The 19,699-nt window shown below is 36.4% G+C and overlaps 2 protein-coding genes across 3 annotated transcripts; both read right to left on the reverse strand.

The window, feature by feature from the left end:
* Positions 1-10,818: 10,818 nt before the first annotated feature.
* LOC106367042 (embryogenesis-associated protein EMB8) lies at positions 10,819-14,166 on the reverse strand. The gene is made up of 14 exons (XM_013806730.3): positions 13,830-14,166; positions 13,663-13,752; positions 13,508-13,569; positions 13,299-13,399; positions 13,111-13,200; positions 12,912-13,034; positions 12,630-12,707; positions 12,400-12,485; positions 12,263-12,311; positions 12,109-12,165; positions 11,818-11,948; positions 11,654-11,737; positions 11,489-11,555; positions 10,819-11,368 (listed from the first exon to the last, which is right to left on the reverse strand). The coding sequence occupies exons 1-14, from the start codon at positions 14,072-14,074 to the stop codon at positions 11,039-11,041; spliced, it is 1,593 nt and encodes a 530-aa protein (XP_013662184.1). The 5' UTR covers positions 14,075-14,166; the 3' UTR covers positions 10,819-11,038.
* Positions 14,167-15,547: 1,381 nt separating this feature from the next.
* Positions 15,548-19,423, reverse strand: LOC106367043 (protein PSK SIMULATOR 1). Of its 2 annotated transcripts, none has more exons than XM_013806731.3 (13): positions 19,179-19,423; positions 18,638-19,101; positions 18,246-18,571; positions 18,075-18,167; positions 17,900-17,990; positions 17,726-17,819; positions 17,553-17,656; positions 17,401-17,470; positions 17,206-17,309; positions 16,882-16,998; positions 16,669-16,745; positions 16,450-16,494; positions 15,548-16,353 (listed from the first exon to the last, which is right to left on the reverse strand). In XM_013806731.3, the coding sequence occupies exons 2-13, from the start codon at positions 18,929-18,931 to the stop codon at positions 15,813-15,815; spliced, it is 1,956 nt and encodes a 651-aa protein (XP_013662185.2). In that variant the 5' UTR covers positions 18,932-19,101; positions 19,179-19,423; the 3' UTR covers positions 15,548-15,812. The 2 variants fall into 2 exon arrangements, with proteins under 2 accessions (XP_013662185.2, XP_013662186.2); XM_013806732.3 differs by having other exon boundaries at positions 19,175-19,409.
* Positions 19,424-19,699: the final 276 nt, after the last annotated feature.

The following is a 19,699-nucleotide window of genomic DNA, read 5'->3' on the forward strand; positions in this document are numbered from 1 at the left end:
TCTAGCAACCTAGTGAACAATCAATACAATGATCTCACTCATTGCTACACACGTTAAACCCTAGACTTAACCGACTCATCATACCAGACCGACTCGATCCTATGACACCTTTAACTCCCCGTTACCCAACCATGATGCACGTTTTTATATCCCGCCTCGCACTTCATTTCTTATCATAGTGGGTAGCTCCCACTAGGCTTCTACCCCATATTCATGTGGATTCGCCACATCTCCTATGGGTGCTTCCATATTCTTGTGTTTTCGCCACATCTCCTATGGATACCTAGTGAGAACTACTGCCACACATACTTTCCTTAGACTCTATATGCTTCCCCACCCATGCTTAACCGTAACATTATTCTTTCATACTTTTACTTATCCTTTCACATCCTTATCATTTTCACATCCTTATCATTTTCACTTATCCCTTCCCATTCTCATTTACTTTCCTGAGTACTTAGACTCATTCACTAGACGCCACCCGTTATCGGTGTCACACACAATACACATCGCACTCAAGTTCTACTTCAATAACATTAACAATCATTACTCATTTATCAGCTTAGCATTCATTTCTCTCTAGCATCCTAGCTTTAATCACAACAACACATGGGACTACACATCCAACATACAAGCATCAATCACCAATCAATCATCACCACCATAACTCAATTCAGTTCACTAAGTCCCATTTAACAGTATGAGGGTTCTTATGCATCATGATCCATTCATCTATCAACCTAGTAATAACCATGTTCTATCATCCTAGCTCTCAAACAAGGTCTAATCAAACCTAACTCCAATATAAAGGAGTATACAGAATCATGAGAGAAAGTTGGGTTCGAGACACTCCACCTTAGCCTAGATCTGGATCTGGATCTAGAAACAAGAGACAAGGGAGAGGAGATCTGAACAGATCTGGAACAAGGAAACAGGAGAGCGGCGAGATCTGACCACCACCGCCAATCGGCTGCAACCACCACCACCACACGGCACCGACGAGGAGGAGGGAGAGAGGAGAGAGATCACGGAGAGGGAGAGAGAGAAGAAGAGAGAGAGACGGCGCAGGAGGAAGAGAGGTCGACAGCTAGGGTTTTCGGCCTCCGGAAATTCTCTGCAGAGCTTCGCTTCAGATTTGTGATGAGACAAAAGAAGGGGGCTGCAACTCATTTTATAGGAAAATGAGAAGGGAACCCTAGGTTTTTGTCAAATGGGCCGTAGAGAAGCCCATTTCTTTATGAAACTTCTTGGGCCAGGAACCGGGCCATTATACTTCCTCTCGGCAAACTCTCTGGCCACATAAACCTCTCCGACAAGGGATTCTTCAAACTCTCATAGAACTCAAGTGCCCTCTCGCAAATCACACCCTGAATCCAAAACCAAAACATGTTACTATTACACAAAAGTGCTTTGTTTAAAACAAAGTACTGGATACATAATCTTGTTAGTTAATTACCTCTGACATGGCTTTGATCTTGAGAGTTATATCGTTGCTAAGAAGAACGAGCTTTTCATCAATGTTGTTATGGTTTCGGTAAAGAAGTGCACATTCGAGAACTTCATCTTCTGATGTAGGAGAATCGATCTCTAGTGCATAGTTATTCCACTGAAGTGAAAACGGGAATGCAAAGCCATTTGACTGGGGAGTGACTGGTGGTGTTGGTGCAGTTGCTTTGGTTTCCTCTAACGGGCTCTGAAGCTGAATCCACCATTTGGTATTAACCTGGCACTCTTCGATCCAATCCAGAGCTGACGAAGCCATATCTACTGTTCTTCTAAAGAGAACATTGCGAGTACGCTTCGTCTCATTTAGTTCCCTTTATCACTGAACAATGAAACCAAATGTGAAGGATATTTCAAATGGTAAAAAACAATTGTTCAAAGTGATTAATTATATAAGAAATAAAGATTTAGGTGATTAAAGAAATGATATATTATCACAGATAAATTCTCCCAGGTCTGTATGATAGAAGCATCTGCTGGATGCATTTACAGCCTGATCGAATAGGAAAAGGTAATTATTTTATGGTTTTGCTTAGAGCGTTAAGGGACGATAGGAACTATTATCAGTGTATGATTGATAGAGAGTACACAAAGCCAGAGGGTTTAAGGTTTCTACCTGTTCTTGGTATGACCAGGTGTGTCCCCTTGAGACCTTGCAGAAGATGCAGTGTCTTCCTAGAATCCTTGTCGAGGAGTGAAGAAGTGTCCAACACAATGGTCCATCTCATCTTGTTCTTTCCATCAGAAAGGTTCTAAAACACACAGTGAAACTTAAGGTTACTACACAAATAAAAATCAAGGACTTTCGAACTAATTAGGACTTACAGAAGAAGAACGAACGCCCCTAGAAATGTTGTTTCTTGCTGATGCAGTCGAAGGAGCCTCGGTGTATGATTGGTTTTGGGACGATGATTTTTCAAGTATCGGTTGAAAAGGCGCCCGTTCAGCTTTCTTCTTCAGTGCCACAGGCTCATGCTTAACCTTTGAGTTGCTGCTCATGCATTTAACATCTGGTTTTTGTTGCGCCAACAGGTTTTCTTCCACATGAATATCAAAGAATGGTTTACGCATTGCTTTAGAGGAGGAGCTTTTAGTATCCTTAATCTCTCGCAAGCGTCTTAGCATATGAGAGTTTGGGGTAAGATTCTCCTTATCTGGGGTAAAGATTTATGGTTCTGTTAACGCCGCGATAGCAAAACTGGAAGGAATCTTTAAGGAGCTTGGTTTTCCCGAAAGCTTGGAAGAGCTCTTGCTATCTTGTAACCTTTTCAACATATGGGAGCTTGGGGTCAGATTCTCCTTGTCAGGAGTAAAGATTTCTGGTTCCAGTTTATCTGCACCATGATCAACAATCAGATAAATGGACCTGCCACTTAAAGCCTTTCTCTGCAGATGTGCATTTGCTTGTTTCCCAATTTGTTTTTGCTTTCCTTCACTCTTGTTGGTCCTGACCTGAAGAACAGAAGCATCTTTCCCCCTCCTAGACCAAATGTTGCTTGTGCTCAATCTTCTCGAGGAACTTCTTGAGATATCCAGCTCAGACAGTACATCATCTCTAACAGCGAGTGTTCGCTGTGTCTGGTTCTCTTGATCTCCAGTATAATCAGAAAGCAGTTTGTCCTCAAACGTTTCTGCAGATAAAGTCGAAGGAATTGGAACCTCCTTACCAGTATTTCCTTCTCCCTTTATTTCGCTTAGGATGAACGATTCTTCAGTGCTCTCAGGGGCATTTAACAATTCTGTTCTAGGTTTCTGAGTTGGTGTTAACAAGAAACTTTGTAATCCACTCTGTTCAAGGTCCTCCGAATGGCACGTGCTGCTCCCATCATCATATATGTTTTCACTTTATCCTTGTTTTTTATTCTGGTCTCCTGCATGATTCGCTTCATTGCCTATTTCATGTAGGTTCTCAGTATCAGTCTCTATGGAAACTTCATTCCCGTATTGAGAACCTAAGAGGCCTTGGGCGTCTTCAGTTAACATTTCTATCAGTTGCTTACCTTGAGGAGAGGATCTGGGAGACACTGCAATATCTTGCCCTGAGACCTCAAGTTCTCCATTGTAAACGTGACTCTTAATTTATGCCTTGGTTGGGTGTTCAGCAGTTTCTCCATTGACTTCTTGAAAAGGGCGCATAGTCTCAGCCTCTGCAGCCAGTTCAAATGCCTGACAACCTGCGGCTTCAAAGCAACCATCAATATGTGCCAAACTTAGAGAGCCGCTACTTGTACTTTCTGCCTGGACTTCATCTGTGATCTGTAGATTTTCTGTCCCAATGTAATTATCTCTTGGGACTGGAAGCGATGAAGTCTCCTTTGCAGATAGATATGTATCCTCATCCTCACTAGGGACAGATGATCCACTTCCTTCAGACGTCACATCCAGATGTCCATCTCCATCTTCGGCTGACGCTTGTGACTGCAAGAAGGCAAATCAATTTTTTGGGGTAAGGAAAGTCAAGGAACAAGAAAGATTGTGAGGAACTTAGCAAATACGTAGCAAGTGCTTAAAAGCAAGAAGGTCGAACCTGATGCTGATGTGCAACCTCTAGATTTTTTGTAGATGCATGGAGCGGTGATACATAGATATCATAGGCACGGCTCAGGGGAATCCAGTGCAGACTGTAGATCCTTGTTGAACCACCGATCCTAATGACATCACCTTCCTTCACCTCAACACAAGCATCTGGCTCAACTTTCTGATCCGCAACCCATGTCCCATGCACTATATCCAAGGGAACAAAAAATCGATGAGAAACAATCTAATAATATCTGATGCCAAAAATTTCTGGAAGTAGGGAGTACCAGAGGATAGATCGGTGAGGAAGAGTTTCTGGCGAGAGGGAAGGGAGCGAATTTGCAAGTGATATCTGCTGATACTAGGGAGCGTGAGCAGAATATCGCAGTCTGGATGGTGGCCGACGAGCAGAATCTCCTCCACCTCGGCGTCATCCTTGCCGTGAGAAGAGAGATCGAGACTCTTGACGACGAAGATGTTCTTGAGAATCGCGCCCTTCTTCAGTACAGTGAACACGGGGATCCTCTTCTCCCGCACTTGTTGCTTCTCCATCGGTGGTTTCTCTTCTTTGAGAGATATTAGGACGAAAGGAGATGAAGAGATTACAATCTAATACTCTTGGCGATGTGGACGAGTTTTGATTTTTGAAAACCGAAAAAAAAAGAGGAGGCCGCTGAAGAATGCCCTATATCAATCATCTATTTATTACTCGTAACGGCTACTTGTGTAATAAAATAATATTCAAAACCAATTAAATTAAATCTAACGGTTATGGATTTCCACACATTATTTCGATACGAAATCAGTCAATTTTGTGGATTTAAAATCCCCTCCCGTAACTAGGGTGGTTCTCCCCTTCGATTTCAGACTTTGGAGTTTCAAAACTTTAACCAAACCGAAATAGAATAAACTGGGCTTGGTTCCGTTTTATCCGGTTCAAATCATTTCAAAACAGAAATACATAATAGAACACATAAATTAAATGTGAGAATGAGGGATGAGATAAAGAAAGATTCTAGGGAGCGACTTGAGAGACTCTCTCTCTCTCTCATCATCTATTCCTGCTTGGAACGAGCAAGCCTTGCACGATGCCTGAGCTCAGCTCTCTTCCCTTTTACTATTAAGTAGCAAAGCGAAAACAGTGTGTTTATCTGTCAAAACACAAACAAACATGCCTCCATCAGATTTTCCATAAAGTAATAATGATTATAAACCACATCACATGTCATTTTGTTCTCAAGTTAAATACGAAACAGATCCTCCAATTCTCAGTCCCTTAGTCAGCCATGGTTCTAATTCATTCTACACATTTCCACTTTTTCTCCCTAGGGTGTGAACACAGGAAGAGGAGGACTACTGTCTTTTTAATTTTGTACAGCTTTAATGGATGATGTAGTTGGAAACAACAATCTATGCACTCTAAATCTGGTTCATGAAACCAGTCTATCCTTCTTATATATTAATGCAGAGAAGAAAGAGAAGGGCATTTGCTAAAGCCTAAACGTATACCAGGATTATCATTGCAATGACCAGAAGTGGCCCTGACCAGAACCGAGACAAAGACTCCGTGCGGATCAAAGTAGTTTTGAGTTGAGAAGCTCTTCCAGTTTTTTCTCAATAGCCGGTTGAGGCTCTCTGCAAAGTATACCCCACCCACTGCAAATTGTTTTGGAACACATCAACACTAGCAGTAACATGTGTACTGATGGAAAAACTAACATCGAAAAACATTAAAATGATATGGAGATGCCAGTCATTGACTTCATGCTTTTAAACTATAAACTATCATACTTTACTTTCACAAACCATTGTGTATCCGAGGGAATTTTCTAGCATACAAAATCATGAAATCATTTCTCCATATGGATGGTGTTGTTACTCACTAACCATGGAACCTGAGATGTGAAAATAAATCTTTGCACTGAACCAAAAATAAAAAGCCTAGCTATGCTGTGGATTCCTAAAAGCAAGTGCGAAGGAAGAGATATCTGATGCTGCAAGGCACAAGTGTCGAAAGTAGCTCTTTGATACAAGACAAAATACTGCAAACCTAGCCCCTAGTGAGATCAGGAGATGGATGATTCATGAAACTTAAAAAAACACACTATCAAGACCATAATTTACAACATTACAGACCGGTAAATTGCCAACACCTAAGAACAAGATCAAAGAGGCTGTCATATTAATTTATTTATTTATTAATTTATTTTTGTTATTAACAGCCTATTATGAGTTTGCATTTTTTATTTATTTTAAATTTAAATTTTAAATTTAGTTTTATGCTAATTAACTAAGATTTTGAACAGTTTGATTTATTTTTTTTATATTTATAAAAGCTTTAGTAATATTGGCTAAATTGATTTCTAATGTAAGTAACATGGAATCAAAAGAGGTTAGAAGTGAATAAGTAAATGATTTTGTAAAAAATATGTGTATTAGATCATTTAATGTCGGTAAATATTTTTATTAATGGGTCCATTATTCAAGTGGGTTGCATAAGAAAAACAAACGGTAAGAGAAACGTGAATCCCTTTTCTACTTTATGTAAACGGTTATACGTTTTAACGTTGAACCATAAGAAGTAGGTTTACAGAGCAAATTACTGTTATATCCTTAATGAAGCATAAACCATCATTTAAAAAAGATGTATTCTTAGGTCCACTCCCTAGGGTGAACCTCTAGGTTCACCAACCAATAAGATTATCTTATTTTATATTCGATATCTTTTAAAAAAGGAAACAAAATATTGTCAAATTATATTTTGTTTTTAAAATTAAAAGGTAAAAAAAATAATAATAATTACAAAAAAAATATTTTAAGTCGTCAGCATAACATTAAATCCTAAACCCTAAATTCTAATCCCTAAACCCTTAATCCTAAACCCTAAACCCTTGGATAAACCTAAACTCTAGGATAAATCTTAAACTCTAGGATAAATCTTTAACCCTAAATTAAAATCACTATACACTAAAACATTCAAGCGTTTAGGGTTTAGGATTTTAGTCGTTTTTTATTTAGAGTTTAGGATTTATCCAAGGGTTTAGGGTTTACCCAAGGGTTTAAGGTTTACCCAAGGGTTTAGTGTTTACCCAGGGGTTTAGAGTTTAGGATTTAGGGTTTAGAGATTAGGATTTAGGGTTTAGTGTTTTGTTGACAACATTAAAAAAAAAATTTTTAATTTTTTTTTCTGTAACTATTATCTTTTTTTATTTTAAAAACATAATATAATTTGAGAATATTTTGTTTACTTTTTTAAAAGATATCGAATTTGAAATAATGAAATCCTATTGGTTGGTGAACCCAAGAATGACTCTTTAAAAAAGCAGTAGCATCACATGTAATATGCTAGGATAATAAGAGGGCAAATAATACGGATGATCCTGTTTTAACAGTATTGATTTGGTGCAATAACCATAAAATGTTTATAGTTCATAAATTAACAAAAAAATGGTCCAAACAATATTTTATATATTTGATAAGGGTACGTGAATCAGTAGGATAATCATATTGAACAAATATTAGACAAATAACCATGTAATAAAGGATGAGGTTTGATGTGATAATTTAGCATGAAAACATACCACTTTCTCCATTTTTGCGCGTGAATTGGCAAATGTGACGCCTAAATTTTACTATAATATATTTGTTCGATATGTAGTATAAACTAATATATGCACACAATTTTGTTATAATTTCATTTTACTCGACGCTTTGCTATATAATTTCTCTTTACTCACCAGAGCCACCTTTACTCGCTGTGTAAAAGATAGATTCTAGCAATTGGAGAGTTGACAACAGAAGATAATAACTGTAATATGAATCATAAAAACTATGTATTATACTATATGTGTTTGAAAAATAGCATAGAATAATCTATTTATACAAATAGCATATTAGTAAATATAATTGCCTTTTTTCTTTACCAAAAATTAACATAATTGTCTTGCTAACTGCACTAGTCAATTCAAGCAAAATGAAAACACGCAACCCACAGAACACAAATAAAGGCCGAAACATATTAAAATTATCCATTATCAACTGTCCTAGTCAACCTAAAAAAAAAGAGGGAAAGATGATGAAGAGAAAAGGAAAAAACAGGACAAGAAAAACGAAGAGAATAAAAAGGAATTAAGAGAATAAGAAGGTGCAGAAAAATCAAATAGAAAAAAGAATTGTAAAAAACTGTATTGTATCACTAAATAGAATAGTATATAGTATTTACAATATATTATAACCAATTACATATTGGTTGTTCGATGAGAGAACAAAATGAAAATATAAAAAATATGAGAAAAGATCTAGAGTTTTGATTGAATTAAAACTTTAGACAAATCAATTCATATAAAATTATTTAATCTATATATTTAAATATGGGGTATCATTTGAAGTAGAAATTAGACTATATTATATGAATTTACGATATAATATAGAATTTATAACTCGATTTTCTTACTATAATATGATATACCAAATGTTATAATATATATATATATATATATATATATATATATATATATTTGTTTTAAAATTTTCAAAACACATCATAAATAGAAAATAAAATCTATATTTTTTGTGAGTATTTTATAAATTTGAATAATTGTTTTTAAGGAAGCTAGAAGAAAAATAATATTAGAGGGAAAAACATTTTACAATAAAAGAAAAAAGAAAATAAAGAAAAAAACAAAACCTCTATATATGCTTATACAGAGGGGCATAATTGCAATTAATACATAATATATATGAGTATTTGCACTCTCTACCCATACAATTTTGCCATATTTAGTGATATACCTAAATACACTATTGGACACTGTCATTTTCTTTATATGACCATGGTATATTCCTATCGAGCATGGAAGTTATCATGGATACTATCAAATCTGTAGGAGATATCTTTGTAAATGGGGATAAAATCGTTATTTTGCTCACTCTATCATCAGTATTTGTCCCAAAGTTTTACTGTGCTAGGTAAATTCTTAATATGTCACTTTTTTTTAGTATTTTGAGTCAATTTACTCAATATATTGTGTATCCTAGCAATTTAGGTGCTATGGTCATTTGCCTAATTAATTATTTTTCATAGTTATATTTGCCAATTTGTCTATCTTTAATCCTTCTTAATGTATTTCTTCTACTCAAACTAGACCTGTTCTAAAAATAAGTCAACTTTAAATAAAAATTCACTTCTTTTCTGTTTTCTAAAATAATTTTTTATCTTATTCTCTATAAAATACTAGAGGTTTTTTTTGTCAACCACTAGAGGTTAACTCCGCACTTCGTGTTATTTTGTTTGACATTTATTTTTACTCAGTTTGATATATTTGTGCAAATCATTGTTTATGTGGATTTTTTTATTATTATTATCACTTTCGTTTGAAGTCGTTTGATGGAAGAATATTCAGCTTCACTTTTGATTGAAGTTGTTTGATGGTAAAATATTCAGCTTCAATCTTGATCAACTAATTTTTAATACAATTTTTGAGATGGTTTGATTGAAGTTTCATATTATTTTTATTTTGATATAGATCTTTTGATTATTTTAGATTATTTAGTTTAATTTCTGCATTTGTGTGTTCATTCTTATAGTGTTTATATTACGTCTCTTGTATTAAATTTATGTTTGAAGATATTTGAAATTCATATCGCAATTTGTTTTAGTTTTTCTCATTTATTAAGATACGGTACCACTCTAACTTTTAATGTGAGAGTTCGATTCCAAAAATTTACTTCGCAAATAATAGTATAGATTTGTAGTATCTTTTCTAAATAAATTGAAATATTTTTTTATTATGTAATAGTTTTTCTTTTGTGGTTTTGAATCAGTTTAATTTTTATTTTCTTTTGCTTGAGTTTAGTGATCCAATAAAGGAAAACAATCCGCCATATTCACTCATTTTTATTTTTGTGGAATTTATTTTAAGAAACGTAAAAAGTAATAGTGTAGGCTGCTTAACGAATACTCAGGTAAGTACGAAAAAATAAGGTATTTTCTCTTCAGCTACTACTGATGTTTGTCTCAGTTTTATTACTAATTTCGACTGGGCTACTTATCCTGGTAGTCGTTGTTCTATCACTGGTTAGTGTGCTTATCTTGGCAACTCGTTAATCACTTGGAAGTTCAAGAAACAAGATGTTGTCAGTGGCAACAGAACCGAAGCTGAATAACGGAGCATGTCATAAGCAAGGTGTGAACCTATATGGCAACTCTTGATTATCTTAAACATTGAGGTACAAACAACCGCTAAGGTCTCTAATGATAATAAATCTGCCACGTATATAGCTACAAACCTTGTTTTCCATGAGCGTATCAAAAATGTGTAAATCTACTGTCACACTATTAGAGACCAAGTCAAGAATGGTTTCATCTAGCTTATGCATGTTTTGAATTTCAATCAACACGCATACATTTTGACAAAATCATTGCATCTAGGACCATTTCTTTCTCTTCTTGATTGAATGTCTATCTCAAGTCTCTTTACTCCTCAGCAGAATTCAGTATCAGATAGTTGATTGTGTGGACTATACCAATGGTTAAGTTTCCCTTTGCTTTAAATCGTTGTATATATATGAACTGGTGAATAAATTTACGATTAGAGAAAATATAATTCATATATTTTCAACATTTATCTTCAAGTTGATCCAACGGCAAAGACTTCACGCACAAGAGTGTCTACAATAGCTAGCTCAGAATCTTCTTCTGAGATGACTTGCTATGTAAGATCCTTATGAACCCAACGTGATTCCTTACTCTTATCAAATCCATGTGCACAACTACATAATCACCGTGATAATGATGTATAGTTAGAGAGGATAACTTATTTCTATAGTTCTACCAAAAAGGTAGGAGGAGTTCTCTACATAAATTCTCTTATTTCCTCTGCATACGCGTAGAGGAATAGGATTATAGGACTGTGTAGGATAATGTTATTAACATACGTATTACGAACAAACCAGAAGACATATATTAAATTAAGAATCTGCAAATGAAATTGTTGAGGGAGGAGAGAATAAAGCATCTTCAGGACTTGGAGGCTGTTATGGGTCGTTGCTTCTTACGAAAGAGGTAGTTCATGAGCATCCCAACTAAAGGGAAACCTGTTACCATGCCTATGTAACCAAGCAACCATATGGACCGTTTTGTCTGGCGGCACAACACGTTAAAGCTTCTCTTATCTTTAACCTTTGGTCCTCTCTGTTTCAATACTTGTGTTGCATCTTTTGACCGTGTGGTGTTTTCCTCCAAGTTGACTGCTGCTACCAACCCGTCTTCTCCAATGTTCAGGTACGGGCCTTGGTTTATTGAAGGTTCCTCCTGCTTTCTTGATCCTGAGCTTCCACTCTCTTGAATCTGCACAAACTCGAATTGGTGACTTTCTCTTTCAGGTCTCTATCTTTGAATGTTAGGTAGGCCGCCATAAAAAATCAACCAATAGACAAAAACAGTTGAAGATAACAAACAGAGACTTACTTTCTGTGTATGCATATAGCGACTGCAGCTAAGGGCGCCAAGAAACTCGTTGGTGGCCCGAACCCACCTGTACCAGGTAGCAGCATATACATATATATATAACCGTTTACGCACTTATCTGCTTTCATGCTTCATAAGAAAGAATATAGAGAGAGAGATACACACCACAAGCTAGATGCAGTTAATCCTTCGAAAAAAGCTAGATGTCCCCCGTGATTTGTTGTCACCAAGACAATGTTTTTGTTTGCCCTTTTTTCAAATAAAATTCATGTAAATAATGTATCTGTAATAAGGATTCAAAGATTTAAAGAGATCACGGCGGGTATTACCGGCATTCTTCCCAAGGGATAGCTTCCTTTGTGCATAAGGGATCATCTAGAGCACTGATACAGAGTAGCGGCACCGCCACGTTTCCTACGTATTGGGTACTGCTAGATTTTCGGTAAAACGTATCCACAGTCTGCGTTAGGGGTGCAAGTCGTTGTCAATTTGTTAAATTAACAGAGAAATTAACTTAGCTCTGATTATGAAGAGCATCATCGCAAAGATGTACAGATAAGGCCAATCCTGGAGGAAAACTAACAACGAAAGTTAAAATACAACGGGAAAGAAACAAGTACCTCAAATTTCCCGACATGACATGTAGCATGATTGTCAAAATCTCGGATGGAACGTGACTGATGAAGCAATAAAGTTGGGTAACAACAGACAAATGTTAGTAGCAAAATAAAATGGATATGTGGTTGGTTACACAATGTAGCTTACACTACTAACCTTTTTTATGCCTTCCCAATTAGCAAGCCGTGTATACTGAGGTTCATGTCTGCAAATGAAACTAGAGTTATAACTGTAACCTGATCTTCTCAATCAAAAATATAGGCAGTACTTAGACCAGTGAGGTGTGGACATACAATTGGGCATAACCTTGAAGTCCGATGGTTAGAGCTCTGTCGTACAACCTTTGTTTGAATTTTCGGGAGATAAACCTGTCACCAATCTTGTTGGGAAGAGAAAGTATAATCTATCAAGCGTCCTCTTATATCAAAGGTTTCTAATCAGATAACTAGAGAGAACTTGGACACGGCAAATTTTGGAATCAATATATGTAGAAGAAGAAAATGGTTATGAAAAATTAACGCACCAAGAGGTCCCATGGAGAGCAAATAGCAACACCGCCCCTCAGAGGAGTCTTCTCACCCTCTTCCCCAAGGTATTTCACCTAAAACATTCGATATATTCAGGTTTGTGTTGTCTATTAGATGAACCTTTTCATGCAAATCATTGTATTGAAAAAGGCTAGGCTGCAGCCGAGTGAGCAATATCATCATCACACTTGAACGAAATTCAAAGCTAAGCAAAGTTGCTCTGCTGGATCAAACAAGAAACTAGATTTTTTTTTTTTAAAAAGGACTAGTGTTCCTACCAGAATATTAGCGCCAATGCTAGTTCCAATAGCAAAGAGAGGAGCCATAGGGAACTCGTGTTGAAGATGATCAAGAACTACCCGTACATCCTCTGTCCATCCAGCATTATAGAAGCAATCGGACTGCAACAAAGGGGGAAGATAATAGAAGAATGTGTATACGTTTCATAGAAGATGAAAACAAAAGTAGGGAACTCACAGTGACAGAAATACCACCCAGTCCTCTATGGTTGCTAATAACAACATTCCAACCGGATTTTGCAGTGTTATAGGCAAGGTGCTTTAGATACTGTACATTTTTTTATAATTTAATGGGTCATCATAATATTATGCACTGTATATATAAAGCACAGTCCTAGAGCACAGATAAGAGAACAAGAGACTTACTGCAGAAGAAGAATCACTAGTTAGCCCTGGAATAACAACAGCAATGGGAGTTGTGTCTTCTTTACTGATTTCTTTCTGATTGTGAGGATCCTCATCAGCAACTGCAACAAAAAAAAAAAAAAAAAAAAAAACCAGTTTCAATTAAAAAAATGGTAAATGTTTTTTTGGAGGGGGTGGGGGTGTCGAATAAATTAATGTAATATATATACCATGGGAGTTGGTAAGCCAATCGAGAGCAATGGTTCCACCATCAGAAGCACGAAAGAGCTTTCTGACAGAGTACAAATGAAGGAAGGAAAGAGGAGTTTATCAGCTCAAAATGCTGTCTTTAAAAAAAATTAGCACCAAAAGAAATGGCAATCACCTTGTGTAGGTGAAAACGGGAGGCAATCCATGGAAATTAAGGAAACAAGTCTGAAGATGAGGACTCGCTAACCACGGTGTCGCCACATACCTTATTAGACCATACAATAATCGAATTAAAATTTTTCTAAAATCGTATATATAGGCCAAATAAAATGAGGTAGTCACCGGCCGTGAAGAGTCCGGCAGCGAGAGACAACACCGTGGTAAATAGGAGAATCTGGGTTGTAGATGAGATTCACTCGACCTCTGAAATACTGAAGAACCGCATCACCAAGGAAATGGAACTCCACGAAATTGTAGAAGAATACGGTCCAGATGAGGATGAGAGCGTAGAGATAGTGACGAATTGGGATGAGCCAGAGACCTTCAAAGAGAAGATCGTATGGAGAAGGGGTCGTCGGATCGTCCATTCCTTAATTAGAGAGACGGATCTTCTTCTTCTTCATGTAGGCCTACGAACGACAAGGAACTGGCGGGGGGCGGGTGCAGTGTTTTTATTATCACCCGATTCACATTATTTAATTCATATTTTAAATTCTTCTTTTTTTTTTTTTATTATTTACACGCCGACGCTTTCGCTTCTCACATCTAAACCTTTCATTTCGTTTCCTAGTAAGCAGTAACACGACCATTTCGTCACGTTACAAGATTGGACTGCAAATCCCAATTTGAAGGGGAACTACAACCTTTTCCTCACAATCTTTGATTTTCTTCTTCAACTTTGTCTAACGTGTGGGAACAATGGTTTTGAATAGTTCACTTCTTTTTTTTTATAAAAAAAAGAGTAGTTGCGGAGAAGTGTGAATTCTATCCACCATCCATACTTTATCAAACGAAATATGCATTTCTCAAGTTATCCCTTATATATTAATTAGAAAATATTACTACATTGTTTTGTAGTCACGTGTCACCGTGAGAATGAAATTCAGAATTCTTAGAAAAAAATAAGTTGGTTCATCTTAATTTATATTATATTTTTTTTATTAAACTAACTACTAAATTGATAAATAGTGTAGAAAAAGAATATCCTCGCAGTTTCCCTAAATAAAAGCTACGAAATTACCTAATATGATTAACGTATATATGACTATTAATAATTATGATTAATAAAGATTTGATAACAATTTTTGTATCTTTATTCATTTTTATCTAATTTTATATTATTAAAAGAAATTAAACAATCACATTAACAATATAATAATAAAAAATTAGATTTTTTTGTATATGTTACATTTTGAATTTTTAAAATGACTATAAATTATCAGAAATTTTAAAATCCCACTTTGAAATTTTGTGATCAATGGCTTAATTTGTTTTGTTATAAAAAGATACAAATAATAATAAAATTATATTAATATGGATTTTTATTTAATAAATATTCAAATTAAATAATATATATTTTCAGCTGACGACTTAAAGCAAGAAAATTGGTTGCATCAATTTAGTTGTCAAAACTATGTGGAAGACTAAGGTCAAAGTAATTTGATTTTGGAAACAATACTAAGCTGTTGGTTCTAAAACCATTAAATATTCTCAATGATGTTAAAGTAAAGAATTAAAAAGTTGTAGAACCTGTTTTGTAATAAAAATTCACTTGATGACCACATTATGGTTTTTATAGGTATAAACACAGTGATAAAATTTTTAATCCCAAATCGATCAGGCTCATCATAAATTCAAAATAGATTTCACTCTACAATTACAATTACAAATGTTCGGTCCGATTACATAAAGAAAACATAATTGTATGCATATTAAAAAAATTCAAACACATATACATATTTAATTTGTTAATACTATATATTTTAAATTTTTATTATATAAGCGTTCACTTTGGACTGGTCTTAGCCTAGTATACCATATAAAGTAAAAAAAATGAGCAATCAAGAAAACATTTTATAGCATTATTATTATTATTTATTGTATGTACACAATACAACAAGATAATAGAACCACAATACAAAGGAAACCAAAGCCAAATTACACCCACAAACCCCAAAACCAAAATGTAGTAGTAGTAGTACAAAGTTACTAACCTCTCTGCCGTTTCTGATCTTCACCTACTAAGGGGCTTCTCCATGGGGATCAATTTCATCATTTCTGGAGGGAATAAGAGAGGATGCTTGTTTATCCAATTCATTTGTTTAGCTACAAGCTCCGAATGGTGTCCACACGATCAATCACATCCAGGGCTTTCATGCGATCTATCTCAAAGTCAATGATTGGCACAGATGAAGGCCTTCTCATTGCGAATGCATCCTTCTTACTCTTCATCATCTCCCCCATCATTGGCGAGTGGCTACTGCTTTTGCTCAGCCTGTGATGCTTACACAGCCTTGCTTTAGCCACCGTCTGAAACTCTTGGCTCTTGCTGATTCCTGGCGTTTTCCTTCTCTTGCTCACGTCTCTAAGCATCTCTTGATCTTCCATCGTCAGCAACGGAGACCCCATACTTTGGTTGTTGTGTGAACCGCTCGAGAGCTGGATCGTTTTCTGGTTAGGTGATCTGATTGGAGACTTTACCGGAGATCTTAGCCCAAAACCAGTAGTTGCCCTCACTTGGGTAACCAGATGATGCAGCCACACCACCAGGTCTAATATGTAAGCCTCAGTTTTTTCTTTATCTGCATGGTGAAGCGTATCTATCCTTAGTATGCTCTGACCTGCTGGTCTCTGGTTCGCATCTGACCTGAAATTATTTCCCATGTTCTATATCATTCAGCAAGCAACGCAAAATGTATGTATATTCAGCACAAAGAGAGAATAGCCTAAGAATCAAGCTTACCCGGAACTTGCCCATTCCCCAACCCATCCAAACCCGTGATGCGCTCTGGTTGAGAAAAGAAAAGACAGAAGAGTAAGCCTGACTTCCTTAATTTATAGAAACCAAGGGGGTTTTGTCAAGTGTAACAAGCTTAAGTTGAGAGAAAATCAAAACAGATACAGAGTTCTAGTGATGAAACAAACCAAAAATAATGAGAAAGAAAATAGCGTAGAAGCTTACTTGGTTGTGTTTGTAGCAACAGGAACAAGCCACTGCAACGTTTTTTCCATTTCGGCTTTTATTTGAGGAACAGTGAGCTGTTAAGAACAAAATAAAAATAAGATGAGCAGGCATACATATAACATTTTTAAAGTAACAGTGCACATCGTAAATTCATTCTGTCAGCACAAAAGCATTATATTTATGTGCAGTGTGGAAGAGTACTAATAATACCTCTTCCTTAACCTGGAAGGACTGTATTCTGGAGCGTAAAGCAGATTTTATACTTGGGGGCAAACCTTGGTACAAAGCATCTCTTGTGCTCGAAGGCATAGTGCTAGACCGGGACACCTACTCATAGAAATGAGAAAATAACTTAATTTGAAATGAATTCCACAAACCGACACAGTCGATATGGGTCCAATCATATTGATATTTGATAATGCTTCGTGGCAGATCATTGGAGACGAGAAACAGACGATTCACAATGCCAGGCAACTAGACAACTGCCCAAAATACGGAAAGTAAAACATAGTGAAAAGAAGAATAATAACTTACAAGAGTATCAATTTGAGTTATGATGTTTGCGTAATGTAAGGCAAGACCTGCAGAGCCCAACTTTTTATGATTGATTGATGGGTCATTTGCAGGCTTGTCAGAATCTGCAATATCAAGTAGAAGGATCATGAATTGATATTTCATATTAGAAGCTGCAATAAGACTAAAACCCTTTATCCGATAACTGAGCCTCACCTGCACCACCAAAGGCTTCGTGAATCTCCAAATGCAAGAAATGGACAACGTCCACTAGTTTCTCCATCACCTAAGAATTATTAGTATGTTCAATAATTATAGAAACTTGTCAAAAAGGACATATAATTGGTTTATCAGGTTGCAGCCCTTACCTCTTCTAAGATCCTAGACCAAAGAGATTTTTTCTTTAGGTTTCTTACATGCTTCTTCTGACTCTTTAATTCAGTTCTCAAGATAGCGAGGGTATCTCCCACACCTTAACAAAATTGGAACAGAAATTAGAACGGTAAGCAACAAAACGGAAGACAATATCATCCATATCTACCTCGTTGTACTGTGCTTGGGTTCTCTTCTTCCTGGATCTTACGTTGGTAGTCTTGTTCAAACCTATCCAGCGCATGGAGTTCATGATACAAGTCCTGAAAGCATAGCCGATCAAAAAAGAGTAAATTGCCATCCAGAGAGTCAAGCAGGACCAATTATCACGAAAAATACGTACAGCTGTGAAATGAACAAAAGTCATCAGCTGGTGCATTATGGTTTCTGCTTCCTGTTTCAATTGTTTCTGGGGAGTAAATTCAGAGCCCAACCTAAATCATCATAACACACAACTAATGAGAAAAAAAAAAGAATAGACCCATCGTGTGAGCAAAGCGACAGGATCATGTTGGAACCTGTCAAAGAAGCGATCCAGGTTGTGGTACTGAGGGTCCTTGCAACGATTCCCAAAACGCACCACCTCTCCAGAAAAAATCTTCAACTCTTCTCTGTTCAATAATACAAGACTTTGAGCCACAAACAGAAACCAGAAACAAAACAAGAGAGGAACAGAGAGTAGTGTTAACCTTTTATCAGCAGCAGCTATCCTCAAGAGTTCATCCATATCCTTAGAGATAAGGTTTTGTACACCTTCTGAAGGCAACACAGCCTCTTTCAAATGTGTGGTGCTATCTTTAGACAGAGAATGCATAAGATTGGCGCCTTTAACAATGGTGTTAGCAACTTCGAAGGACAAGATAGAGATCTTATTCCCTTTAATGGTGGTGGCAGAAGAAAAACCAGCATTGAGATTCAGGTTGGTCATGCTACTCCCAAGTGTGTCCAATACATCCACAGCTTTACCAAGTCCCATAGTGCCAGCCCTGCCTAAGAGTGAGCTTACTTCGGAAACCTATAAAACAGAAACACCTCAAGTCAAGTCCAAAAAAAGAGAAACTGAGGTAACAGTTTTATATACCTTTGCCACAGCAGCAGCAGCTTGCCTAGACTTAGTGGATCTTGATTTCTGAGATAGGTCCCTTGATAAACGGGGAATACCGTCCTCAATATTCTGAGGATGAGTTCCGAGAGTGGGAAACGAAAACGATTCTGATGAGGGCTTGTCCTCCCTCACCGGAGAAGGAGGATCACCACCATCTTTGTGTCTGAGATCACCAGCAGAGCCATTGTTGAGATGACCATTATTAGCATGTGGAAAGGTTCCAGCAGGAGCGTTATTTACAGAGGAACTCCTAGAGCAAAGCCCACCCATCACCGCCTTTTTTTATTATTATTAATTAAAAACTAGCTTCAAGGAAGAGTCTCTACGAGACTTGAAAAGGATGAACAATGTAAGTAGCAAAGCACTGGAATAGCAAATCCTGATCCGTGTGAAAGCAGCAGTCCATTTAACATTAGTGGAGCAATTGCTCACACAACAACCTGCCATCAACACAAGTCAATAATATCTAACTACAAAATTGCAAAACCCTAGATTAGAAGCAAGAGGGGAGACCTACGAGGCAGAAGAAGACTCGGATCTGGGAGTCAGATCAAACAGATTCTACGCAAGTCCGGCTTCGTTCTTGCTCACCCACCATGAGCTAAAGTCACCAAGTCCAGCTGAAGAGAGAGAGTTGGAGAGTGTGAGAATGGTGAAGCTGCCAAAGTTAACCCGAATGGGCTTTCTCCCTCAATTCAAAGTCTTCGATGCACATCTCTCTTCTTTTTATTTTCGTGTGTTTTTTTATTAACAAGTTGCCATATTATTATATTTATTATATCAAATATCGATTACTACAACAATAAAACACTATAGTTTATTCAATTTTGGTTTTAAGTATAGTTCGGCAATTTTAATATGAATCATAATTTTTCATATAGTAAAATAAGTACTGTGAAAAATATATATTTTCATCTTTAAAAATAAATTATGATCCTTCAATATTTTAACAATTTTATGTTTGATATATTTTCTAGTCTTGTCGTTGTATTTCTGTCGTTTTTGTTTCTCAGCTACTATTTCAATATATTGTTTGGT

Source organism: Brassica napus, chromosome A9 (assembly GCF_020379485.1).
Source record: "Brassica napus cultivar Da-Ae chromosome A9, Da-Ae, whole genome shotgun sequence".
Lineage (NCBI taxonomy): Eukaryota > Viridiplantae > Streptophyta > Magnoliopsida > Brassicales > Brassicaceae > Brassica > Brassica napus.